Consider the following 26,540-nt stretch of genomic DNA (forward strand, 5'->3'; position numbering starts at 1 on the left):
GAGAGAGAGAGAGAGAGAGAGAAGAGAGAGAGAGAGAGAGAGAGAGAGAGAGAGAGAGAGAGAGAGAGAGAGAGAGAGAGAGAGAGAGAGGAGGAGGAGGAGGAGAGTGCAGCAGAGTGGCTGATAGGCCTATCAGCCTCCCCTTCTCCGGTGCCAAGCTGGCTTGTCTTTTCTACCTATAGGCTATAGCTAGAAATATAGGTCTGGACCTGGTCCTACCTAAACCTGAAACTCCTAATAGTGACTCTCCGCCCCCGCCCGGTCCTAATTTGCATCCGCATCCGCACCCATCCGCATCGGATCCTCCACTCTCAAGCCAATTCCCTTTCCCGACCGGCGGAAAGGGTGCAGTGGCGAGGGCAAGTCTTCGTTGGATTACACCCTCTCCTCCGGGGTAACCCTTGAGTGGCATGGGTGGACTGTCCCATCGGAACATTCCTGTCCCATCGGGATATTTCCGCCCCACCGAGACCGTCTCTGCCGCTCGTCGGTGGTCACTGGTTCGCACTGCCCAATGTCAGCGACATATCCTATCGTCCCATAGCTCTTCGATGGCCTTTTGGCTTCTTAATGACAGGTATTGCTATCAACACAGGAAGCACCTCAATAACGAACACATTTTAAACTTCTTGCGTTGCTTATTGCTCATTATTAAATAAAATACACTTTTGAAAATAGTAAATACTCAAAGAGAATGTTGTTGTCAATGTGAATTTCACCAGCAATTGATTTAGTGCCGGTGTCCCTTATCTCGTAAAAGTCGCACTGCGCCAGGATTGACACAAACATTGGCGTGACGCCGGTGAACACGCCGCGCAGAGGTTTTGTAGATAGAATGAATTGATTTTTTATATGCTGTATGATTGTTAAGTGATTCAGATTGCCATCGAAAAGTCATCCTTGATAATATAATAGTAAGTATATGTGTTCATGCCTCTGTATTTATTCTGTGTTTATTTTGCGCTCTTCGTCAGTCAGTGCTGCTTCCGGCCCACAAGCCATTCCAATTCCAATTTGAATTCCACATTCTCTATGATCCGTTCGCTTAGGAATGGCATCACAAAGTTCTCAAATACACGCTGATCATCTTGCCTAGGATTCTGGCACTTCATCAAGTGACCCACCCTGCCATCTAAGTAGCGAGTTTGTTTGCACCATCTGAAAATGATTTCACACCCCAATTGTGGGCATTTGATGGCCATTTCTTGTAATAATATAGTTAGACCCTAACACCCCACATTGGGATGCAAAGGGACAGTAATGAAAAATAATAAAAATAAGATGCAGGTATATATTTTTAAAACTTAAATGTAGCAGGCATGTAAAACACCAAATTCCACATAAAATGCAGACAATTTAAAGGGACTGTCCCACCTTAACATTAGAATTGAGTTGAGATAGCCATCTTGATGGGCGTTCTTTGAAAATCAGAGCCGTGAAAACCGTTTCTCCAGCAATTACTTCATCGCAAAGAAATTTGGGTAAAAGTATACATTAGGTCCGAGTGCCTGTTAAAAGATGAAGTTTTCACATTCTTACATTATTTGACATCCTGAATCCAAAAATGATACTTACATGTACTGGAAACGTGGAAAAAACACCAAATCACCAACCCATTTCACTACAATACCACCCGGCGGCAATACCACGCGACGAATGAAAAACGTGGGCGTTGTAGCGCTGCCATATGTGGATTGCTGCCATTTCAGGGGAATTTTAGGAACGGGTTTTGGGTGGGGAAAAAGAAAACGATACGAATGGTGTGATGAAAGTGACGTCATAATTAGAAAAAAAGGAACCTAACCTAACCTAACCTAACCTAACCTAACCTAACCTAACCTAACCTACTGATGTTTGCCTACCGGGGATAAGGAAAAAGTTACTTGCAGGAATAGATTGCAGGCAAGAGTAAATCAAATATTTTTAGGTTAAGTGGTCATGCATCAGGCTTCAGGCCTTCGGCCTGAAGCCAGATACATAACCACTTAACCTAAAAATATTTGATTTACTCTTGCCTGTAATCTCTCCTAAGGCATTGCCTTCGGCACTGCGCTGCTTCGCCGCGAGAAGTATTATGACGTCATTATTCACAGTTGAATAGCAGCTGTTAAATATCATCCTTGATTTTCTTGACCTTGGCCAGCTTTGCGCAAGTAATTGCCGCCAGGCACATTGCGATAGTGTGGAGTTGGTGTGGAGTGCGGTAGCGATTTGCGGTAACTGTAAGTATTTCATAGGTGCTTTGATACTTGGTTCCAGAAGGAATAACTATCAGATATGAAATGAGGAGGTCAAAATACATCGTATAGTATGCTTTTCATAATCGGTTCGCCACTCGGACCTTATATATACTAATACCGAACTTGACACCTGCCATTGATAAGTTCATGGCTCTTGCATTCTTCAGTCACATTTAGGACGGCCTCTTAACTATTTAAATACAAAAATAAAAATACTACAAGAATTAGAAGACTATTAGAATTAGTTTGGCATATCAATTTATTTCTCCACCCGGAACGAATGGGCGCTGTTCAAGGAGGCGTTGTTATTTTTCAAGGTTTCGATAAAAACAAGTCGACAGATACAGAAACTTCGGAAAAGGCGGAAACGTCACAGGTTTTAAGTGCCAATACCAATACATTGTGGCACTTATTTGCACAGATGTCAAAATCAAACACAAATTTCGGTATTAGTATATATTACCTCAAGTTCAAGTGTGCAACTCTCTAAAATTAATCATAGTATCAAAATGATAAATGATTTGCTCACTGCTGTTTCAACTTTCAACTCCATAATCAAGACATGCTCTGAGAAGTCCACAATCTATTGATGGTGACAACTAAGGAAGAGACGATGAATGTTCACCTTTTTATTTCTGAGCATCCAAGACGACTAACCTTGAGCCGTTAAACATTGATAATACCCTGTATGCTGAAGTGTGGGTGGCCTGAGGTCGACCATGCCTAGTAAAGAACTGTTGTTTGTATAAACACCATGCAGAGATGTTTTGAAATAAATTTTAGTGATGTAATGTATCATTCTTTGAACTGAGTTGCTGATGGCGGATGAAAGCGGAAGTGCTGCATGTTGAATAAGAAATGCTCTGTTGTGCTTTTAAGCTTATGTTAGATTTTATAGATGGCTTAGTTTTCCTGCAGATTTCATCTTAAAGCTGTCAATAGTGTTTTACCTTTGTTTCCTGGGAGCAGATCCAGCTACTAACATGAGCATGGGACTGGGCCTTTGTACCACAGTCACTGCGCTGCTTGTCAAAACCTAGGTAATGTGCCTTGTTAGGCCATGCTGTGCATTTTTTAAACCTTTAAGAGTAACTACTTTGTGATCATTGACACACATATTGCACCTGACAAACAGCAGCAAAATCACACCCCATCCTTACCTCTGTGCAGTGTCACCCAACAGACAACGGGGCTTCAAAACAGGCAGGTTCCGCATTCAAGTCGCTTCTTGCAACTATTTGACTAATGTTAGGACAATAGACGTGCTGTACAGGGAAGGCGTGTTCTGTGTAGCTCTTGAAAAATGAAGTCATGCCTAAAATTCAGTTTAGAATATTACAATTACAAATAACTTGGATAAAAGTTGCAAAACATGAACTCTGACTGGTCAGTTGAAATGTCTTGAGTCAGTGAACCACGCCTGGGCTGGAGGTGGTCAGTTCCCTGACTTGCGCGACCTCGGGCAGGAGCTGTGGTACTTGTACATGGACAAATTGAATAGGCCTAGATCATGTCGTGGCTGCAGTCCAAGACATGTTCACTAGTTGCTGTTGCTGCCGCCGCCTGCTGCTGCCCTGCGCACCGGCTGGCAGCTCACTGCTGGACTGTTTGCGCGCCAGGCATCCTACTGGACGAGTGGGGTGGGTCGCAGATCTTTGAGAGTGAAACGTTTGGTCAATGTAAATGTAGCTGAAACTCTTACAAATAATCTAATAGAAAGGCAAAATTTCAGAGGACTCCATTGGTGTCTCAGTGGTGAAAATCAGAACTTGATCAGAACTGTTATCATGCTGAATGCTGAAACTGAGAATAGGGCTGAGCTGGTGGGCTAGAATTTAATATGCAGGCTTACAAGGACCCCAGTTAATCCACAAATTTGTCAGACTTGCCTGTAGGCAAATTTATGCAGATGAAATGTTTCTGGCAGATAGCCCTGAGGCAAAATGCTATTCAAGCTTGTTCCGCAGCTCGTTGCGTTCCACCTGAGCCACTAAATCAGAGTCACACAACTCTGCCAAATGTGCTGAAAGGCCACAATTTTTCCAATAGGTAGGTATATTTATTATTTTTCACAGACACAACAAAAATACAAATGCAGTTCACTACAATTCATTCTGCTTCAATTACAATTGCTGGAATGTGTTTTGCAGACTTATTATATTGAATCTTGAACAGACTATATTATATTACTTTGCTCATGGGCCCAGGCCAGTACTGCAGAGTATGGCTCGCAGGTCGCCAAGGAGCACTGGCCCAACTCCCAAGCTCAAAATTGACACAAACCCTTCAAACAGAGCCCGAAAATTCACACCAAAGGGGGCTGAGGCCTGAGAGAACACAAAAAATGCACCAAACCCCAAAATGGCCAGTCAAAATCTGCACTGACCTCGAATCCCCACAATGCTACACATCTGCACCACAGCAAGCCAAATTCGCACCCCGCTACACTACATCCGCACCACACTAGACCAAATCCGCACCGCACCACACTTAAATCCGCACCAGACGAAGGAGTCCGCACTGACAAAATCTAGACAAACTTGCCCCACTTTGCAGTCTGGCTCATGGCTATATCCATTGTGATTCTTAGGTCTGATTATTGAAGTTGAGCTCACTTCCATCATCCATGTGCCCAAGACATTGTGGGCAGCATCAATAATCAAACATCAATATCTTGCTTTTGCTTATTAGGGAGCATTCTATAACTTTTTAAAAATGATAAATAAGGCCTTGTTGATATTCTTTGCAGTTTGCGACCTTCTTCTGGACAAAGTTCAAGCTTCAATTTTCCAATTTTCATTTCAATCCTTTCCATGAACATTGAACATGTTTACCAATTTCCTGAGTTTATGCGCAATGTTTGTACTATTCGCGGCAGAAGCGTAACAAAACTTTGTGCCACCGATTTGGCAGCTAGGAAAAAAACTTTGCCCGATAAAAAAACAATCATATGACGTAATCGATCCAAAAGCTTTAAATTGGAATTTTTAAACAATTAGCCAACTATGGGCCGAATGTTTGCCAATTTCGTGTAAAGGGGCCCATAATCTATGTCTTGCAACACAAGAACAGTATATCAAAGCAATTTTTTGAAGGTGGGACAGTCCCTTTAATGCTTCTATCTCCAACCCTTCTTGAGTTATATAACAAAACACATCAAAACTGTCCCTTAACATCCCGTTTTACGGCACCTGAAACCTGAAACCTGCAGACTCGCTACCCGCATGCAAGGTCCAGTGTGGAGCGGCGTTACAGTGTCTGATACTCTCAGTAACGGCTGATGCTCTGCGTTACAGCTCCTGTGCTGCTGCGGCGATGGCTGACTCTGATGACGAGTACGACCGGCGCCGCAGGGACAAGTTCAGGGGAGAGCGCACTGGGGACGCCCGGCCGAGACGCGATGACATGTAAGGGTGGCTAGCGCGGCGGTGAGCTGCTGTAGCCACTGAGTGTTGTCCCGATTAGATGCTGCTTTGTGAGACATTTGGTCGTTTTTCTAATGGCATTCTTGTCCCATTTGTTGTTTTGTGCAAGCTAGCACATCAGATCACAGTCTCGATAGTTGTTGAATCTGAAAAGAACCATTCATTTTGTGTACTATCTAGTATGCCTAGGTATCTTGTTTTCCCATTATGCTTTCTTTTTCTGAAGCCCCTTTGATCTTTTTTAATCTTCTTTTCTTCTTTTTGTGACATCAAAGTAAAACAAGATTTACAAATATCTAGCCTTTGTTAGTGGGTGCCCATATGTTGTCGTGTCCATTACTCCACGTGTCACCATCCTCGACTCCGGTGCGTTACGCTCGACCCGTGACTGTGACCCGGTGCCCGGCCGGCAGAGAATACGACCGCGGCCGGGCCGGCGGCGGTCAGATCCGCAGTCGCGGCGACTACAGAATGGACGCGTACCGGGGCCGGGAGCCGCGCGGCTACAGCCCCGGTCCCGACCTCTCGCCGCCCCCGCACAAACGGATGCGCGCCGACTGGTGAGTGGACGGCTACAGGGCGCCCCAAACCCAAACTGGACTATGACAAAGTGTATACTTATAGTGTGACTATATGGTGTGTTGTGTTCCCATTGTGTCTTTGTGGGGGAAGATGATTTGGGAGGGTCACAGGCTGGGAAAAGAGATGTTTGAGTCAGTTTCCTCATAGTTCTACTGGTAAGTGCTATTTTCTGATCTGATTTGTTAAAATAGCGGATTATCTATTTTAAATCTTATTCGTGTAAGTATTTTTTTTATAATAAAAAATAAGCGGAATACTTATGTGTGGATCGCCGTCGTCCTCCCTATCCAGTAAGCAAGACACAATCGTGTCTGTATTCCGGTTCCATATTCAGCTTCACTTCCGACAGTGTCCTGATTTTCGTGAATTTGGGTGGAAACCCACACCCGAACAGATTCTCTTTGTGACGTCCCGGAAAGCCAAACGACGTCCCTGACAGATAAAAGTAGACAGGTATATCGAACACCAAAAGCAAACTAACAAAAAGAAATATCACCTCTGTGGCCTAAAAACACGGCTGTGCAAAATGACAATAAATATATCCCGAGGCCTCACAAAACCCACTCTTATACTCAACTCCCCTTTCCAACACCGCTGGCGAACTGCCGCAACAGTAAACAACGCGGTTTTATGTTCGTTTTCTGTGCGTCAGATATGGATAGTTTTTTTTCCTTTATCATGTGAAGGTAATAGCTGCCATATGAAGGAGAAAAGACGTCGGAATAGAGGGATCTGAGGACGTCGTTTTCCACTTTTCAGTTTTAGTAACTGTGCAGTGTATAGATAAAAATTAATCATGCGAATATATTACTTCGACATTTATCTATAAGCACACAACATACCTTTTGTATCAAATCACTGTAATATATTTAATTATTTTTTCCCCTCAGAAGGTCACAGTAACGGGGTAGCGCTATCCCTTGAACCTACACTTCAAAAGTAGTTAATTTTGCATATGTTGATCGTGGTTGGGAAAAAAAGTTTGTGTTTATTTATTTAAATTAAAATAAAGTTACCGAATTTCAACAATTTTAATTAAAGTATGTCGTCTTTGGCTTAAAAATACACGCAATGTTGGGGACGTCGATTGGCCTTGTCATTCCCATTAAATCGACGTCGGTACAAAACTGAAAAGTGCACAATGATTTCACATTTTTTTCCAGCGAAGAAAAATTCAGCGTCTACCTTGGAGTTTTCTTAATTGAATTTCATAACAGGAAGCTATGGAAATTAATTTTCCTAGCTGTTTTCCAGCTCTTTGTCTGGACGTCTGTTTTTTTTACGTCACTCCTCTTGCTCAATATAATATCCCTGTTATGACGTCAATATATAGTGATAGCCGCTGGCTCTTGGGCTGATTTTTGTTGAAGCATATTTGTCACTGACTGTTGTGTACGATCATGGACAAGAACTAAACATCTTCAAAGTGTTGTTTTGGTGTTTGTGATGAATGATTGAAATTTGTATTGTACTAGGGGTAAACTGGCATTACTTTGAGTCTATATATGATCCTTTGAGGTGCCTTGAGGTGCTATTAGTCAAAATTGCTAGTGAAAATCGCTAATTTTAAGAGATTTAAGGGATCTTCAGTGGCTGAGGCTCCGCACCGATATCGACGTCCATATGAAATACTGACGTCCTTGCGGCTTCAATCACACTCTCCGAAAAATCAATTTCAGGACACTGACTTCCGATCCTGTGCGCTCGTGTTCATGCTGTACAGCCAATAACTTGGCGGGTTAGCGCGGTAACAGTGCCCTGGAATAAGGCCCAATCACCCGTTCCGATGATGTGTGGGTCCTTTATCAGATAGACTATGGACTCGGAAATGGCGAGCGGGACTGCCGCCGAGCAGAGCTCCCATATCCGCCGTCCGTTGCCTGTTCATATTGGCCCAGTAATTGGGAGTGGCTCCATGGAACAGACAGACGTAGGACTGCTCCGCAGTAAAGGCTGTTTCAGAGACTGCTGATACCGCCGAACCTCTGCTGTGCTGCGCTGTAGTGTGCTGTAGTACACTGTACTGCGCTGAGCGCGGTGCTGTGTTTGAGATGCCGCTCTGAGTGACTGCCCTGCGTCTCCGCGAGGGGTAACAGTGACCCCTCTGTACGGGCTCGACCCGTGTCATTGGGGCGCCTGTTAATGGAGAAGTTTCCGGCCACTGAGTGGGCGGGCACGGGTTAAAGACGGCGCAGTTTTACAACTTGAACGAGGTAACGGCGTGCCGTAAACCCAGCTCATGGACTAAGGCGGCCCAGGAGGGGTGCTGTTCAACTAATTGGCCGGTGACCTCTATCCAATTTTAACTCGCCACAGCTACATATGATCAATATCCGCGTAGTCGCCTCTTGTGGGCGTTGTGGGGTTCACGAACTTATGATATGCTTCTGGGGGGGGGGGGGGATGGAAGGGGAGCCCAACTGTTAAAAACACCCCAACCTGATGGAACCTGATACTGATGAATAACTTGATAGAGGGGAATGTGAAAAAACTGCTGCTGGCTCACAAACATGTTTGGGTAATATGTTTCGGTAATAAGCCTTGACATTTAATGCCTAGGCTTGGTATCATCGATCGAAATGTTTTCTTTATACCCATATCTTCCACATCTGTCTCCCTGAGGTCCTTCCTCCTGGTACTCTCGGCCGAACTGACGGAGCCGCCGGGACCCAGGGAGCCGCGGGTCGCCTGCCTGTGCGGCGGCCTGTGTGATGTCCTCCAGCCGACAGCTGCTCCCCCGGGATTTAGCCTCGACGGATGGGGATCGCTGCAAATCGGCCCGAAATGTGCTCATCTCCTTAGAACAGACGGGCCCGCGCCGCCGACACGGCCGCCGGCCGACGACGCGCTCAGCCCGTCTCATCACTCTGCTGGTTTCAAAAATGCATAGTGAGCATGTTTCGCTAACCCTGGTCGTTATAGAGACGCATTGCTGCCCGTTTGCGAGAGGAGCATGCTGAGCCGACTGGTGTTCGCTGTGCGCTGGCCGTGGTCCCATCCCGGGCTACGTGCGCTTGCCGGTCCGATCCTGTGTTGTGTGTGGTCCGACTTTAGGTAGCGGTCCTATCCAGGGCTGTTTCTGGTTCTAACCTGTGTTGTGTTCGGTACGATTCCGGACTGCGCTCCTATCCCGGGCTGTGTCTGGTCCGATCTCTCACGGTTGTCCTGTTTCGTTCGGCAGGGGCGGCGGCGAGCGGCGCTTCCCCACCGGCTACGGCGCCGGTGACGGATACGGAGGCGGCGGCGGTGCGCCGGCCGTGGCTCCCTTCGGCGGCGGGTGAGTGGTCGGCGCGGGCTGAGTGAAACTGCGAGTCAGTTGGTCTGAGCTGCTGACACGCCACACCCACCCGGCCGCGCTCATTCACTCATTGTATGACACCCACCGGCCATACTGCACCCACGTGAATGAAAGAAAACATGCGTACCGGTTTCGCTTTATCTGCCCTCATCATTTCGCTTCTCAAAATTTCACTTTCTTTTGCAAATTGCAACGTATACCGAACGACGCCTACATTCCAGTCATGAGGCTTGGGTCAGTGCACCTGTGCAACAGTCTTTCCGATCACGGTTGGCCTCTGTCTGCGACGTCGCCCTGCCGGCCGCCCACACGTTCCGCGAACCTGTGGCGAACTTCTGAACACAAATATAACTCCTTTGAAAGCTGATTCCGACCGGTCGGCCTGGCGCAGTCGGCTTTCATCCCGCGCGGATTGATGGAGTCCACGCTGGGAACGCCGCGGGTAGTCGCCCTGGTCCCAAAAATCACCGCCAAAGATAAACGGCCCACAGCAGGACACAACAGCCGGGCTGTCGGTAATACAGAATGTTTATTGAATTTTTTTGGAATTCTTAACATATCGCTTACTTCTTTGAGAACGAAATTGGAGAAAAATAAACCTTACTTACCGCTAAATATTGCTGTGAAAAAGAACACGAATGATACTCTAATGTTTTGCTAACAGCTTGTTTTGCCAACGAATCGTCCAGCGTCACTATGCTACATACATGCCTGCTTCGTTGCTGCACTTGAAAAAATTGCGATCCCTGTTCCCCATTCACCCCCATCCCGGTCCATTGTTTGCAGCTATTCGGACGCGGACGGGCCCAGCCAGCCGCCGATGATGACGTTCAAGGCGTTCCTGGCCTCTCAGGACGACATGATCACAGACGACGAGGCCATCAAAAAGTACACCGAGTACAAGCTCGACTTCCGTCGACAGCAGCTGAACGAGTTCTTCCTGGCGCACAAGGAGGAGGAGTGGTGAGTGCCGCGGTCGGGCTGTCCGGCACGGCTCCCCACCGCCGGTCGGGGCTACTGTAGAGCCGCCTCCCGGCGCCAGTAGGACCTTCAGTCGCTCCTCAGGGTTCAGTGAACCTGCAGTCTACGGCCTACGCCCAGTTGTTGCTCAAAGAGCTAGTTTTCCAGTAGCCTAGTATTCCAGTAGCGCCAGTTTTCCACGTTTCATGATGGCCGTTGACAGATCTCCCCGGCGTGTCGCGGCGGTTTGCGGATGGAAAAAGGAGAGTGTTGCGAGGCAGTGCAGTGTATCAGTGGTGACGCGCGCGGCAAGGGCAGAGTGATGAATGCGGGGCGATCGAACAGTGGCGAACAGTGGCGAACAGTGATGGAACAGTGACGGAACAGTGACAAAAGTGATGAAGAAGATTGCGAGTGACAATGGCGAGTGGTGCGGCGATCCGAAATGATGACTCCTTCCAGCTCTCCTTGGCTTATCTGTCTCCTTGGCTTTCGTTTTTACTATAACCCTTTTTAGGATTATCATTTCGATAATGGTTAAGTATTTTCCCGTAGATCTATAGTACCTATGCCTCCAGAATTTTAGCCAAGGTATCATAAACTTCTTCTACGGCTAGACACTTCTTCCCATAGATGCTGAGCGATGTTTTGTCACAGTGGCTGGCCCATGTCCATGCAGTACTTACTGTGGTGGCCCAAGTAACTATTTTGATGGTGTGGGTTCCTACCTGTCTCTGTGGTCCAGATTAAATGGTCCTGGCCTCCTATGTTTCGGTTCTGGTCCCTCCCGTGGTCCGGGGGCCGTCCGGTTCTGGATTGGTCCCGTCTGTCTGGGGCTGGTCCCTGATGATCCGTCTCGAGGCCGGTCCCATGGTCCAGGGCCCTCCCTCTCTGGGTGGTCCCCTGTGGTCCGGGGTCCCCCGTGTCTGGCTGGCCCCTGTCAAGGTCCTGGACCCTCAGTCTGGGGCTGCTGGTCCCGTTGGTTCGGGGCCGGGGCCGTGTCTGGCGGCCGGCGGTCCGACCCACCCGTCGGGCTGGCTCGGGCCGCCGCGCCGGCCCACTAACCCGCCGTCTGCCTCCACAGAGCAGCCCTGCAGTCCGACTCTGCCTCTGAAGACGCCGAAGGGCCGCAGACACCGGCTCCAGCCACCTCCGCCACCTCCGCGAATGCCAGCCGCGATAGCTAGGTCACTGCGCGCAATGCAGTTAGTAATGCGAGTCGTAGGATAGCTAGGGGGTCCACCGAGGCCCGCGTCGCGCGCGATATACGAACAGAGAACGAGCGAGCGCGAGTGGAGAGTGCGCGCCTGCTGGGCGCCGGCTAACTGTCAGGTAAGGGGGCGTCTGGCGGTCGGCCGCGGGGATGGTGGTGGCCGCCTGCCGCGCCGTGTGGTCCGTGTACGCGTGCTTGTGTGTGACTTTCTTTTGGCATAACTCTGATGCTGAGCTGTGACAGTTCGACCTTTCAATCTGCTGCAAAGTTGGCCTCGATTCGCATACGGTCCTACTCAGTTCTGACCTGATCTGTTCTGTTCTGCTGCGCTGTCCTGCCTTGTACTGCTCCAGCTCGCCCTGTCCCGTCATACTAGCTCATCCCGTCGTGTTCTCTCACTAGACCAACCCCTAATGTTTTTATTTGCCGTGTATGTTTTCTTATTGAACCGTTGGCGGCGGAGCGTCTCTTTCTGCACGTCCGTCTGAGGCATGTGTTGAGTCCCCGCTCCCCTCCCTGGCCCGTCTGACCTGGCTCCTGGCTGACGACAGGTTCAAGGCCAAGTACCACCCGGAGGAGTGCGTCAAGCGCCAGGAGGAGCAGATCGCCAACCTGAAGGTGAGCTGGCTCCTGACGGTGCGGGTGCGGGTGTGATAGGTCTTATTAGCGCGGCGGCACGCACGGCTGTGGATCGGTCTGACTGGCCGGCCCGCCGGCCGTTCGTCGCTGCTAGGGGCGTCGCTGTTTCCTAAAGGATCCAGCGTTTTAATCAGTCTGCCTTTTGTCGTGCGTGCTGCTTTAGAGCTAGTGATCTTTTTGTAATTGGATGCTAACCCAACAATTTCTTTGTTCTCGTGAACACAATCCGGCCCACGCTTGCATCCGTGCTATTTCCTCAGCAACATGAAAGCCTGTAGGCGGCTGTGCGTGACAAAAAAAGACACGTTTTGTTCATTTATTTATAAATTTGAGGCGCCGCATCTGTTCGTCTTGTATTTGCATTTTAGATTCATAGAACTTCTTATCTCGGGGCCTCTCATTTCTGAAGCATTAAATCTTCTCAACCATCAAACGATCTCGTGACGCATAATTGCCGTGTAGTTCAAACGCCCAAAAACAGTCAACTATACACTTCACGTTGTTCTCGATCTCTTGCTTATTTTATCACCGAGTAAGCTTGAAATTGCGATGCGCATAATTTTGAACGAAAGGCTTGGTTTGAAAGTATCGACGGAATGGGATAAAGGAGGTGCTTTTCAGAAGTATTTAATGAATGTTATTCATCTTAGTCCGAGTCCTTTGCGCCATATATCCTTTGTGTTGAAACTGAATAATATATGACTTGGCTTGACAAGCTCCTTTTGTCCGTGCGGCGGCGCGGGGCCATTGAGACGCGTTGGAGCGTCGCCCCTCCCCTCACCCCCACACACACTTCCTGTCTTTGATGACACCACTCCCGTCCTATCTACTGAGTCTCGGTAAAGGATGGACCGCAGCCTCGAGCCATAAAGGTGGACTGGTGCGCCCCTACCGAAGCTGCGCGGTGCACGCTTTTTATCGGACCCCCGTTCACTTCTTACGCTTGCATTGTATGGTTTGCCAGGCGTGCTTCTTTCAGCGATTTCTCTCGGTTGCCTGGTGGCAATATCTGATGTGCTCGGTGTTAATAATTTCCTGTTCAGGTACCTTTAGACAATATGCTTTTATTCAAATAATTTGTTGAAACATTTAAATTTATTTGCCAACTTTGACATGGCGTCCGCATAAAACAGAGTACGCTGTGGTGTCTGACCGCCGGCCCTGAAATACCGCGTCATATTTAGACCGAGTGGTGGTGCTACAGTGTGGGTCGTAATGTGGTAAAGTATCGCACCTCTGGCCGTAACTCAATGGCCGCGGGCCATTACTAGCCAACTATGTGAGATGCGAGCGGCCAGGGCGGCGCTCCGAGTCGCTAGGGGGACAGCGCCGCCGCCGCCGCCGCCCATTTTACTGCTCATGCAGCCTTTGATCTTTAATGAATGTATGTTTTTCATTTCTATTTGATGAATAGAATGAGTTGATTCTGAGCCTATGAATCTAAGAATAAGGAAGCAGATTAAATGGTCCATTACACCAGGCTCAGGACGACATCCTCCTAAAATATCACCTACATGATATGCAGGATTTAGTTTCCCGGTATTTTTCTCAATCGTGCTAGATGCTGGGATTGGTTAATTCGCAGATACGCAGGAAAGGTACTAGCCAGTTAGTGCGAGGCAGTGACGTCCCGCCGGCAGAACCTTTTAACCCACTTTGTGGAGCCAACTGATCGGATAATTTTCCGGTAATTGCATGGGGAATAAACTGATGTCCCGGAACGGTTTGATCCAGGCCTGCTTTACATGTTCTCGATACTGCCCACGTTTACATCGCTCAACGTGTTACCCAAACCTAATGATAAGGACATATTATCGGTTCATCTATCCCTGTACATTTTTGCCTGCACATTGGTATTATATATACGTAACATAATACACCAAATTTTAGGTGAAAATGTATGACGTCTGTTCTAAGCTAATATTATAAATTCTTAGAGGTTGTGTATTCGAACTTCAAATTCGAGTCCCTCCCTAACAACTGTTTTGATGGCATGTTTTACGTCACTGTAAAATACTGACATGTGCTCGCGGACGTCTTGAGATCACCCCTCCCCTCCTTCTCTCTACAGCGTCGCGTGGACGTGTTCCTAGAGCGTCTGGAGGCGCAGCCCGATACTCGTCTGGATGGCGATCAGGCCGAGCTGCTGCTGCGCTTCCTGGACTCTGTGGTGATCCGTCTGGAGGGCGGCTCCGACTTTGACATGACCGTGCTCGACCTGCCTGAGGAGGACCCGGCCGACCGGCCGCCGCAGAAGACGTTCGTCCTCGATCAGTGAGTGGCTGGGGGGAGGGAGCAGGGTGCATGAGGGGAGCCTGTCCTACCGGGAAGAGAGGGTGTGATTATGTTTTGAGGCGTATGATTGGAAAATCTTATTAAGGTGATTATGTAAGCATGATGTATTTCGCTGTGCTTGTCGCTATTTGCGAATTCTACGGTTAGTCATTTATCGGCGTTGCCTGAAGCATTCGATCAAGGGCTCGTGTCTGTATCATAGAGTTACTCCAGTGCTGCGATTGTCACCTTATATCGAGAGCGGTCTCCAGTCTCGACCACCTGTGGCCGCCAGCCACTCTCGCGACGGTTTTATGGTCTGTCGGCGCGGTGGCAGTCTTCCTGACGACTCTGTCAAACCGAGACGTCTCGCGCCAGACGGCCATACTGCGGCCATTTGAGCGTTATGGCCACCCAATGGGCACGTCGCCTCGCCGCCGGGCATATCGCGACACTTTGATATTCTCGCGGAGCTCCGAATCCGGTGTCCATGTAGTGGCGAATGGAGTCTGTCGGCGCGGCGGAGTCGGCGGCCATTTCTGTGTGCCGGGGCGACTGGTTTACGAGTGCAGCCCACCACCGCTGCCCACAGGTGGGCGGAGTGTCGTCTGGGTCAGCTCGGTACCGGGGCCGGGACTGTGTGTCGCTCTTTGGTTCGATCTTCATTCCTCAGCGTCCGCCAGTGGTAGGGTCACTAATTGTTGGCGCCACTTGTTTCGGCACCCGGGATCGAACTCGGTTCTCCAATAGCGATGTCCCACCAGTCAGGTTAATCTGTGCTATATTTCAATTATTATCATTGACTTGCAGCCAGAAATAATAAAGTCTATTATTTATAGCTTATTAGGCTTGCTTTTGCTTTTTTACTTTTTCTATTGCTCGTTTTTTTTCTGACGACATTCGAGAGGTGATATGCTGTTTTTGGAACTAAAAGCATGAGATTTGAGAGCCTCCAAGCGTGGGATACGAGTGAAAAAAGATATCCTTTGATATTCAATCATATTGCCTATTTGCCGCATTTTCTTTGTGTGCCCTACAATATCGCATTACATAGGCGCCCCGCACCGGATTTGTCTCGCCCTGGCCGGTATACCACTCAATATTTCGATACAGTGCCACGCACTGCCGGATGGGTGCTACTGCTGTCACTCCCGGAACTCGAAAACAGCCACTGTGGTGGTGTTCCTTCTGCATTCGCCGTGACTGAGAGACGATGCGAGTGCCGGGAGTCAGTTACCCTATCATACCGTCTCTGTGCTACGAGTCCCTCCCTTGGTATTCCTCGCCGACGGCCGACGTCGTCCATACAGCGGCGCGGAATAGAGCCGTCCCGACTGCCGCTGGGCGCATTTTCCGCCGCTCTGGCTCGTGCCGCCGATCGAGCCACTCCCTCCGGCCGACAAATGGCCGTTTTTATCGGCTAAATGGTCCCGTCGGCATCCGAGCAGCGCGCCGCGTGAAATTACCCCGTAAGGAACGCTGACTGCCTGATAACGACAGATTCCCGTCCAAATTGTGGAATTGATGCCCGCCGTATGACGCCACATCGCTGAGAGGGCTTCCGAACATGTTTCGAACCAGCGATCAAAGAACGAAGTGTCCATAATTAGGTATTTATGCCAAGGCGGCTGCTTTTCTAATTACTGATATGCTGCTCGATGCATTTGATCTGAAAGGAAGAGACAACTTCGATGAAAATTGTGCATAATTACACTCATGATCTGTTGCTCTTCCAATTATATTCTTATTTGTGCTGCTCAAACTCATCGCCGTTTGTGCTCGTCTGGCGCTGCCTGTCGCCGTTTTGTGAGCTCTTCGTTCCCTGGGTAGGATGCTCGGGGCCGCGGAGCGGCGAACATGAGTGCTCGTTAAAAGAGTATGGCCATTCCGAAACTAGGCCACGCGTCTATAGAAAACTTCCATCTCGTTTACGTAGTTCCACGTAGTTCATCGAAAAGTCTGGCACGAGCTGTTAGAATGTCGCGGCAGAGTGGTGCCGGTGTAGAAGGGCCACTTTTCTGCGCTATTCAGTATGCATTTGGACTATTTGGGCTGGCCTGACTCAGGTGACTGTGGGGAGCCTCCAATCGAATGGTACCATTGGTGTCGGGACCCCCATCAGTTACCCAGCGGCCGACGTATGTGCTGAGACGGGGACTCCAGAGCTCATGGATATCAGAGACCTTTAACATTCGTTTATTGTGGATTTTCGCTGGTCGGCACTGGGTTTCGACACTAGACGCTGGCTGCCTGTAAGGGCTTCATGCTTTGTTTCCATACACGTCGGACGTGCTCTTACATAGTGCTGCCACTTACCGGTTTGTGGACTCGCACGAAGTGTTTTTCAGCTCAAACACACCCGACCAGAGCAGAAGTTTGCATCTTTTCAATCTCCCTCAAAACTTGCTTGTTTAGCTCTGACGGAGACGATAACAAGAGTCAGATGGCCGATAAACGGCGGGCAGTCGGCGATTAAAGCGGACGATGCCCACCGCGTTCAGAGTTAATTAAGGTGCCGCTTGTTATCGTCTGCCGTCAGTACCTGAGGTGATTAGAATAGCGCTGGCACTGACGTGTTGTTTGCCACCCATTTCAGGGACAAGAAGAAGAAGGAGGAGGCGGATAAGGCGAAGACGGAGGACCTCTCCAAGCTGCCTCTGACCGACGAACAAAAGGCACTCCAAGAGAAGGCCAAGGAATTTCTTAAGAAGAAAGGCGGTACGTCATCTTCGTCCGGGTACACCTTGATCAATATTTATACTGCGTTTGCTTTTGTCTTTTTCTTGCTTTCTTTGTCCCATGAGAGTAGAATGATAATAATTTGGTTATGTCGTAGCATAAATGGCTCGATTTTATTGTAAAGCCATCACCTGTTGAGCGTTGCTGTCTCTTGTCTTCCCTGTATTGCGATTAGCGACGTGCAGCCGAACTTTCGCACCCCATCGCGCTCCGCCCTGTCCCGTGTGGTCTAACGTCCTCCCACCTCCGGCAGAGGAGACCAAGAAGCGCAAGTACGAGTACAACAGCGGCAGCAGTTCGAGCTCGTCCTCCTCAGACAGTGACGAGCCGGACGAGCCCGCCGAGCCCGCTCCTCCGGGCGCCGAGAACGGCTCCGCCGCCGCCGCCGCCGCCGCCGCCGACGGCGAGGCCAATAAGACGGAGCCGGTGTCTGCCGACGAGGGCGGCGAGCTGGACGGTCGGCCCGAGCCGGCCTCGCCGCGGCCACCCGGAGACACGGCACCCGCAGAGGCGGCCGCCGACGGCGACGAGAAGGCCAAACGGGAGGAGGATGGAGAAAAGAAGGCGGATAAGACCGAGGCCAAGGCGGACGAGCGCCGACCGCGGCCGCTGCACCGGACCACCTCCATCTTCCTGCGCAACCTGGCGCCCACCATTACCAAACAGGAGGTGGAGGCGGTGAGTGGGGGGGGGGGGAGGACAGGGGGGGGGGGGTGCGCCCACCATCACCAAACATAAGGTGGAGGCGGTGAGTGTGGGGGGGGGGGGGCGCCCACCATCACCAAACATAAGGTGGAGGCGTTGAGAGGGGGCGGGAGGCACCATCGCCAAACAGGAGGTGGAGGCGGTGAGTTGGGGGGGGGGGGGTGCCCACCATCACCAAACATAAGGTGGAGGCGGTGAGTTGGGGGGGGGGGGGGCACCCAACATCAACACATGGACCACGACTGGTCGGTGGTAAACGCTTTGAGTTGAAACACAACTTCGCAGTTGTGTGCCCTGCTTTCATAAGTGCGAATGTAATCTAGTGGAAAATTATGTTTGTCCGTCTGTCTTCACAACAGAAAGCTCACCAACATTGAAACAACTGCGCGGGACCTGCTTATCCGTTCTGAGAAAGTGGTAGTCGCAAGGTTGATTATGTTTTATGTTCATTGCGCTAAATAACTAGCTAATCATAATTTTGTAAACCCGGCGTTGTGCGATGCTGTGTACCTATGCATGGAGTTTGAGCCTGGTCGTTTTTGAAAATAATTTATTTCATGCTAGTGTCAGGACAATACGAAATATTCTGAACCGATATCGTATAACCGGCGACAGCGTCTCAATGCCGCCCATTGGTTAGTATGCGGCCAGCGCCGCAGCTCAGGCATGCGTGCTCTCTATTGATTCCTGATTGGTACCGCTGAGAGCATTGCGCTGTGCTCGAGCACTGACGGACAGCGTCTGTGCGTTTTTGTCAACCTGGAGGCGGTGTTTGGGCCAGAATTAGTTCGTTCCAACCCGCGGCAGGCACAAACAATGGAATGAATTCAGACGCGTAGCCTCGCCTCTCGCGTCCTAAGTGCCTCCTTCAGTGGCTGCGACAATAGAAAGACGCGCGCGCCAGATGGAATAGCCTGGTGGCTCTGTTTTGGTGCGGCACTTAGGCAACAATCGAGTTAGCTTGCTCCTGTACAAAGACTGTCTGGATTTTACCCGGCCGCTGCTGTCCGCCATGCAGCCACCAACACTCGCACCAACTTGGAGCATTGGTGAGATGATTGCACAACTTTTGGTCTCTAGTAGCCGCGAATTCGGCCCGACTCTTGTCTATTTTGTAGTTGATGTGCTCTTTTCATATGTTATTGACTTCATTTATCTGTGGCGAGGCGTCGAAATGAGTCTGGGCACGGTATGTGCGTGTGACAAGTAGCGGCCGTTCCGGGTCGGAAGCTGCCGCGGTGGAATGGCTCTTTGTCCCGGCTGGCGATGGAGTTGATGTTCCTGTCGGCACGGAGGGGCGGATGGAGTGCCGGCTCGACTGGTGGCGGCTCGGCTGTTATCGGGTGGTTTCGGACCGGCGGGGACCGGGTCGGTGCCTCTGTGCTCTGCCGTTAGAGGGGCGTTCGGTCGGCCTGCTCGACTGTGTCGGCGTCACACGATGGAGACTCGCCGACCGAGCCGGCCCGGCGGACGGCCTCGCCGCTGAATTCTGCATGAGCGCAGTAACGGGCGCCGAATCTGCCGGCGGTGCGGCCGGGGGCGTAAAATGTGGTTACGAGCGGCCCACGACCCCTGCGGCGGCCGGCGCGCAGCATACGCCGCAGCTACTGACAGCCGCGCCGGGATTGGAGCGGCAGCCAAACGGGCGCCACATATGTCCCGCCCGCCAGCTGATGGGGTCGCTGACGAATGGTGCGGGGTTATCGCTGAACGAGTTGAGGGAACTGTGAGGCTGACGCAGACCCAGGCCCTGTTTAGGTTTACTAGACCGAACTTGGCAAAAGTGGCCTGAAGATGCTGTATGTATGTACGGCTCTCGCGAGATTAAGCGGTAGATTTTGCACTTTTCCGGTTACTATATCTCAGGAACTAATCGATCTACGATAAAGTCATTTTACACGATCATGGCCGGCTTGTGAACCAACAAGTCGATCGCATCTTCAACACTTAGAAGATTAAGACGACGAAGATATAGCCTGAAGTACACTAAATTTTCTAGGTGCAAAACCTACCGTTAAAATCCGCGAGACCTGTACCTTTGTTTTAGGAACTTTTTTATGATGCTGTCCAATTTGGGGACCAATTTGAATACCAGCATTGACATGCTCGTAAGAGGTTCAACAAAGTATATTGCGCTTAGTAATGTAATTGATATGACGTGTAGCGTGAATATCGTGATCGTATTCAATCCGGGCTTAGTTTCTGATACGGCGTGATTTCTATTTGCCAAACTAGGGTACACTGTACGTTAAACAGCGACATCGCTTTTGGCTTAGCGCTCGGAGCATGGTTTGAGTCTTCCGCTACGTGCCTGCAAAGTTGGACGTCTGAAGCGGCGTAGTTAGGACGCGTTGGCCAACTGCTGTCAACTAGCCCTATTATCCGGGCCTGGGGCCGAGTTTGGACCGGCTCGCCGCTGTTTACCCGAACTAATCCGGCCGGCAGTCGGGCGGGGTCTGTCGGCGGCGCCCGGCCGGGGTTCTGCGTCTGGGTGGCCGCTTTTTGTGTGGGGGCCGTTTGAATGACTACAAGCTATCGTTGAGTCGAGGGGTAAGGATCTTGACAACTAATGAAGGCCTTTGTGGTTTACGCAAAAAAAAAATTATTTCCGTTCTGAATTTTGCCATCGACGCGAGAGTTTGTTCCGATTAGGGGGAAGGGGGCTGGAGGCCAGATGACCACTCACTGCTCAGCGCTCAGCGAACTCTGCTTTGGTCGGGTTACGCCCTCTTTTGTCAGTCATCTGTATCACTCTGATTTTATTCTGCACCTCACCGCGTGGTTTGTAAATCTGACTCCCATAGGCGCGGGAGCCGGGGGGGGGGGGGGCAGTGGGGGCAGCTTGCCCCCCCCCCAACTCTAGGGCCGTGGGGGCGGTGCCCCCACAGCTTTGAGACGGAATACCACACTTTTTTGCAAATGTTTTCTTTTTTTTGTTGAAAAAGCCGAGGGGTGAAAAATAAGTGGCCTAAAACCGGTGAGAAAACTAGATTTGGGGGTACCCTAGGTTAATCTCTATTATGGTGTGCCCCCCCCCCCCCCCCCCAGTCGGAAAGTAGTTCCCGCGCCCCTGCTGACTCCTGCACATAGATTCGTCAGATCTGACCCGACCTGACCTGACCCAACCCCTACCTGACCTGACGTGACGTGACGTGACGTGACCTGACCTGACCTGACCTGACCTGCCCCGCCCTGCCCCGTCAGATGTGCCGCCGGTACCCAGGCTTCCTGCGGGCGGCGATCGCCGACCCGCAGCCGGAGCGACGCTGGTTCCGGCGCGGCTGGGTCACGTTCGAGCGCCAGGTGAACATCAAGGAGATCTGCTGGAACCTCAACAACATCCGGGTGAGTGCCGCCCCTGCCCCTGCGCCCCCTTCTGCAACTTCCCTCCCCCTACCTGCGCCCCTTCCCCCGAGACCGGTGCCGGCCGGGATCGGGACATTGGACACGGGTGACTTGGTGGCTGGATTTACACTGCAGCGATGCTCCAACACGGGCTGGGCTAGATGTGGGGGATCGTGGTGGTGCGGGCTGACTGTGATTGACCCGGCTAGCGGCTGTGCTGACTGACCCGGCGGCTAGTCGCTGGCTAGTGACTGACCACATCTCATCTTTTCGTAGTGGTACTGTTTTTTTTTTGTGGCATCTGTTTGTTGACGACTGTTTGTCACTCATTTTCCACTGTTGATCGACGCTGTTTGACAGGTGCGATATTGTTTATTCCCCAGTCGAATAAAATGTGTTTGGGAGTAGGTGTTTCGGCTTCTGCCAACAGCCCAGCAGCTGACTTTTCCCTGAGTTTCAATCCCTGTACATAGACTTAGTACTTACTGTAGCTCATGACTCCACTGAACTGGCATTAGCATATGCTGTGGATGTTAGTATGCCGGCGCTAACCCCCATCGGATGTCACGTCCTGTGTGTGTAGGTCGGGGGGGTGAAATATTCTGATTTACGAGTGGATTTTTTTTGTTTGATTCTGACGCGAGGAATCCCCAATAACACGCTAGCGTTTGGCCCTAGCGCCTGTGCAGGGTTAGAGGGGGTATCGCTGTCTTACCTGACCTCAGGGCAGAAGTGACCAGAATCTAAAGACGGGGATGATTTGATGTGTTAGGCGATCGCTCCACTCGGAATGTTTTGAGGATCCCGTTTTGTTGCTGTAGGTATTTTGAGAAATATTTGACCGAAAGTAGCTGCAGCTGTTCTGGGGATTAATTGTATCTCAGCTGACCTGTCGGCGCGTTGTTTGGTCACGGGTTCTCCATTTTCCCCGCCCCGTGTCGGCTGAATACAGATTGCTGTCTGCGGCGTAACTGTCAAACGGGGCGGCCAGGGTCGTGTGTCTCCGTGCCGAACTGACGGGCCCGGTGACACCGGGTGGCCATGATGGCCATATGCCGCCGCCTCCGCCGGGAGGGAATCAATTGGTGCCGCCCGCCGGGACGGCGCGGTCACATAACGCTCAACATTTTCAGACCCAGGTGGCCGCATCTCATTACAGCGGAAAGTTCAGAGTGTCAGGGCGACCCCGCGGCGGCGTAGGCGGCTAATTTGTGTCGGAGGACGCTGTCGGCGGCTTTTGGGGCGGTTCCGTGTAGATTGTAGAATGTTGCACGTAGGCTTTACCGGGTAATAGAAGGTCCGCTTGCCGAGTGGGTACATGTCTCATGTTCGGCTAGTAACTATGTCCTGGCTGAGGCGGGATCACCGAATGATATGGAAAGGAAGGGGTAGGATCTCCCACCGGACACCCGTAGGTCTGTCTGTCTGTCTGTCTGTAGGGTCTGTCTGTCATCTATGTCTAACTGTATATTTGCTGTGTGTTGGTCTCTCTGTGTTGTGTCCAACTGTTTGTGTGTTTGTTGTGTGTTGGTCTCTGTGTTTGACGTTGTGTCTCTCTGCTCCGTCAGCTGCGTGACTGCGAGCTGGGCGCCATCGTGAACCGGGACCTGTCGCGCCGAGTGCGCACCGTGAACGGCATCACCTCGCACAAACAGGTGGTGCGCGCCGACATCAAACTGGCGGCCAAGATCATCCAGAACCTGGACTCGCGCTACCAGCTGTGGCCCGACCCGGACGCCGAACAGAGGGGGCAGCAGGTCAGTCGTGGTCCCTCGATCTACCCCGAAAGGTCGCGGTGAGATGTTGGGACCGACGAAGGGGGAAGGATGCAGCGAAATTATGATTGCGCGCACGGTCAGGCAATATGATAAAGAAGTGCACTGAATGAAGATAATCGTTCCTCTTGGATGTCCAAACTTTGGCCCGCTACTTCTCAGCCGACCTTTGCGAGAAGTAGCGTCCTCCTTCGCTACACCGTGGGTCTCCTCTACCTAGCACTGCAGCGACTCCCCCTCCCCTCAGTCGGAGCTCCCTGTGGCGCTGTCCGACGCCGGAGGTAGTCCCCGTCCGGCCGTATCCGCTGGCGGAGCCATGACCATCTCCCGGCCGTTACCGGGGCCGGCCGGTCCGTTTACGCGCTCCCCGAACAGTGTACACTCCCGATCAGAGGACGGCCGCGGCGGCGGCGCGGTTCCGCCCGGCGCGGTGCCTCTGATCGGCTCCTCATCTGGCGCGGATTAGTTCCGGCGCGCGGCCGTCTTCCGGCACGCCGCCGCCGGAGCCGGCCGTTCGTTCCGGACAGGGCCAAATGGCCGCCCCGGGGCGCGCCCAACGATGGTGGGGGGAGGTGCTGGCAGCGGTGATCGGAGAGGGAAGGGGGGATGATCAGGGGGACAGAGATGCCGCGGGTCAGGAGCCGGAGCTGACTTGATTGGTGGTGCCGAAACGACGGTGGTGTGAAGGAGCTGCTCATCTGGGAATTTACTCTATAGGTCAATGATTTACTCTCATGAGAAGTTGTTCCGTGTTTAATTTTGTTTCTCCTCCACCTTCATCGTTTCAAACAAATGTAGCTGGCAGTAGAAAGTGTATACATTATCGGTGATGCTAAAAGTTTGCCGATCATTCGTCTCCCGCCTCCGCTGACCGGTATATGTTACCGTGTCATCACGCAGCCGTCGTACGGCGTGTCGAGCAACAACCCGATCCTGCGCAACATCACCGACTACTTGATCGAAGAGGCCTCGGCTGAGGAGGAGGAGCTGCTCGGGGTGAGCGCCTCCAGCCAGGAGGAGGCGCCCGCCGGCGGCGACACCATCGAGAGGGACGACGAACTCATCAAGGTGCGGCTGGGGTAGTGATCAACGGTACGGCGGGGCGGTGGGACAGGGCTCATCAAGGTACGGTGAGAGGATGGGTCTGCAAGTTACGGCAGGATAGTCAGGGAGGGCTCATCAATGTACGGCTGCGTTTATGGGGAGGTCTCATCAATGTGTGGTTGTTTGTGTCCTCTGACTGGCTGCACTCAGCCTATCCAACTGTGACCTGACCCGACGTGACGTGACCGGCCCCGCTCTGACCGTGTCGCCCCCCTGGTGTCAGGTGCTGGACCGCCTGCTGCTCTACCTGCGCGTGGTCCACTCTGTGGATTACTACAACCACTCCGAGTACCCCAATGAGGACGAGATGCCCAACCGGTGCGGCATCATACACGCGCGCGGCCTGCCGCCCAGCTCAAAGGTACGTGACGTGTTTCGCGCGTGCAGGCCAGCTTAAAGGCTGGTGGGTGATTGGATGGTTCATGTGTGTGGGTGGATGGTTACCATATTATCACGCGATTCGCTATTAACGGGTACGACTGGGATGTCCGTCAGTCTCTCATGGCGAGCACCCTAACTGAGGGAGGCGGAAAGCAGATCAACAAACACCTAAAGTGGCTTCTTAGATCAGAAATGTGTCTGACAACCATGCCCATGGTGCTGATTTCAGCTGCCAATGGCTACAGACCACTAAAGTGCTCACTGCTCACGGCCTTTGGTAATTTGTTATGATTAGCTGGAACCAAGCATAACGTTTCGAATGGCGGCTGGCGCTATATATGAAACGCTCGTGCTGCATTGGTGGGCCCATGAATTTCAGGCGTGCTTGTTCCCCGGCACTGTTGGACGGATTTTCTGCGCATCAAGGGGGCTCAAGGTCTCCTCCTTTCTCTACTTTCCATGAATAAATTGTCCGTTCATATCTGCAAGTAAAATGTGTCGGCGCTCGCCGACGGAGGGTCGGTGTCGGTGAAGTCTCGCGCTGTGCGCCGCGTTCGGGTGGGGATCTGTGGTCCATCTGGGACCCTCCATTCGACTGTCTCCGCTCTGCTGGCGGCGGCGGGAGGAGCGGAGGGGACCCCGGCGGCCCGGCGGAGGGGGCCCCGGCGGTCCGGCGAACGGCGGCCGATAACGGTGGCCCGTCAGTCTGCGGCGCGGACATAGAGTGCATGGAAGTATAAGTGCGCCATTCACAGCCGCAGCGAGACCAGCGTGGCTGAGATATGAACGTGCTCACTGAAAATCCTTGGATATTTTACACCGGGAAAAATGGCGGATAGAGCCACCTTGACAAGGGTGATATTTGATGAAGATTTTGTGATAAGCACATAAAAGCATCACATGAAATACCAACTACAAAATCAGTATAATGTTACCAGCAATTGTTATTGTAATCATGTGAATATTTCATGTATTTATTTATGTTTCGATAAAGAAACGCCGAAAACGACCAGAGACTGGCATGGTGGAGCAAACCTGGCTGTGCTTTACCATGACGATAGTCGACAGTAGCGTCCAAACATACCTTACGCAGGATAGACGAGGGAGCGGGGAACATTGCAAGGTCTCGGCTCTTGCGGACCTTCTTTGGTTGCTTGTTTGTTTTGTTGGGTTAGGCCCTTTCGGTCTGACAAGACCATTTCAGAGCCGGAAAGATGGTAGGAATTAGGGGGAGACATTGGTCTGGGCAGACACCGAGTCGCCGGGGCTGAGCCCGCACGGCCCTCGCGCAGTGCCGGTTGCAGAGACGAAGGTGGTAATACTGTGAGTAGTGGAAGCCCCAGAGTAGCATTAAACCTTTACGAGCCTTGCTTGCATCTTCCAAGCCTAGTAAAAAATCTGTCTATCTGTGTGAAAAAGTACTGTCCTGAGTGCAGCCGCTGTCAAGCGAGTGTGCGTTTGCTGTTTCTGTTTTAATTGCGTTGTTTGCCGCTGAAGAAGGCAAGTGTTCCTCTCATCTCGCTGGGTGTTCCTCGTTGCTCCGTCGTCACGCAGTAGTTTGTAGACAGCATGAAAGCCGGCGGGCGTCTGTGCGCACCAGAGCGAGAGGCTCAATCACACTTCCACGCGCGTTCCTCCGTGCCAGGGCTGCGGAGTCGATGGATTTTCGGCGACTCCGACTCCGACTCCGACTCCGGCTTTCAAAAACCAGCTCCGACTCCGACTCCGGCTCCGGGCAGAATTGTCGACTCCGACCGACTCCAACTCCCGACTCCGACTCCGCAGACCTAGCAGGGCTGCGGAGTCGACAGATTTTCAGTGACTCCGACTCCGACTCCGGCTCGGGTTTCTAAAATCGAC

General features: G+C 51.4%; 1 protein-coding gene across 2 annotated transcripts in view; it reads left to right on the forward strand.

Moving 5' to 3' along the window:
• Positions 1 to 774: 774 nt before the first annotated feature.
• LOC122389478 (serrate RNA effector molecule homolog) overlaps positions 775 to 26,540 on the forward strand; it is a 33,497-nt gene continuing 7,731 nt past the window's right edge. The window contains exons 1-13 of one of the 2 annotated variants that reach the window (XM_043381587.1): positions 775 to 914; positions 5,537 to 5,647; positions 6,079 to 6,225; positions 9,429 to 9,524; positions 10,332 to 10,508; positions 12,270 to 12,336; positions 14,429 to 14,631; positions 17,228 to 17,349; positions 17,624 to 18,048; positions 21,280 to 21,420; positions 22,989 to 23,177; positions 24,096 to 24,263; positions 24,523 to 24,660. In XM_043381587.1, coding sequence (XP_043237522.1) covers positions 5,556 to 5,647; positions 6,079 to 6,225; positions 9,429 to 9,524; positions 10,332 to 10,508; positions 12,270 to 12,336; positions 14,429 to 14,631; positions 17,228 to 17,349; positions 17,624 to 18,048; positions 21,280 to 21,420; positions 22,989 to 23,177; positions 24,096 to 24,263; positions 24,523 to 24,660 — 1,965 coding nt within the window. In that variant the 5' untranslated portion in view covers positions 775 to 914; positions 5,537 to 5,555. The remainder of the gene's footprint in view (positions 915 to 5,536; positions 5,648 to 6,078; positions 6,226 to 9,428; positions 9,525 to 10,331; positions 10,509 to 12,269; positions 12,337 to 14,428; positions 14,632 to 17,227; positions 17,350 to 17,623; positions 18,049 to 21,279; positions 21,421 to 22,988; positions 23,178 to 24,095; positions 24,264 to 24,522; positions 24,661 to 26,540) is intronic. The other variant, XM_043381586.1, reaches the window with a different exon arrangement.

This window comes from Amphibalanus amphitrite, unplaced genomic scaffold (assembly GCF_019059575.1).
Source record: "Amphibalanus amphitrite isolate SeventyFive unplaced genomic scaffold, NRLGWU_Aamphi_draft 000359F_arrow, whole genome shotgun sequence".
NCBI lineage: Eukaryota > Metazoa > Arthropoda > Thecostraca > Balanomorpha > Balanidae > Amphibalanus > Amphibalanus amphitrite.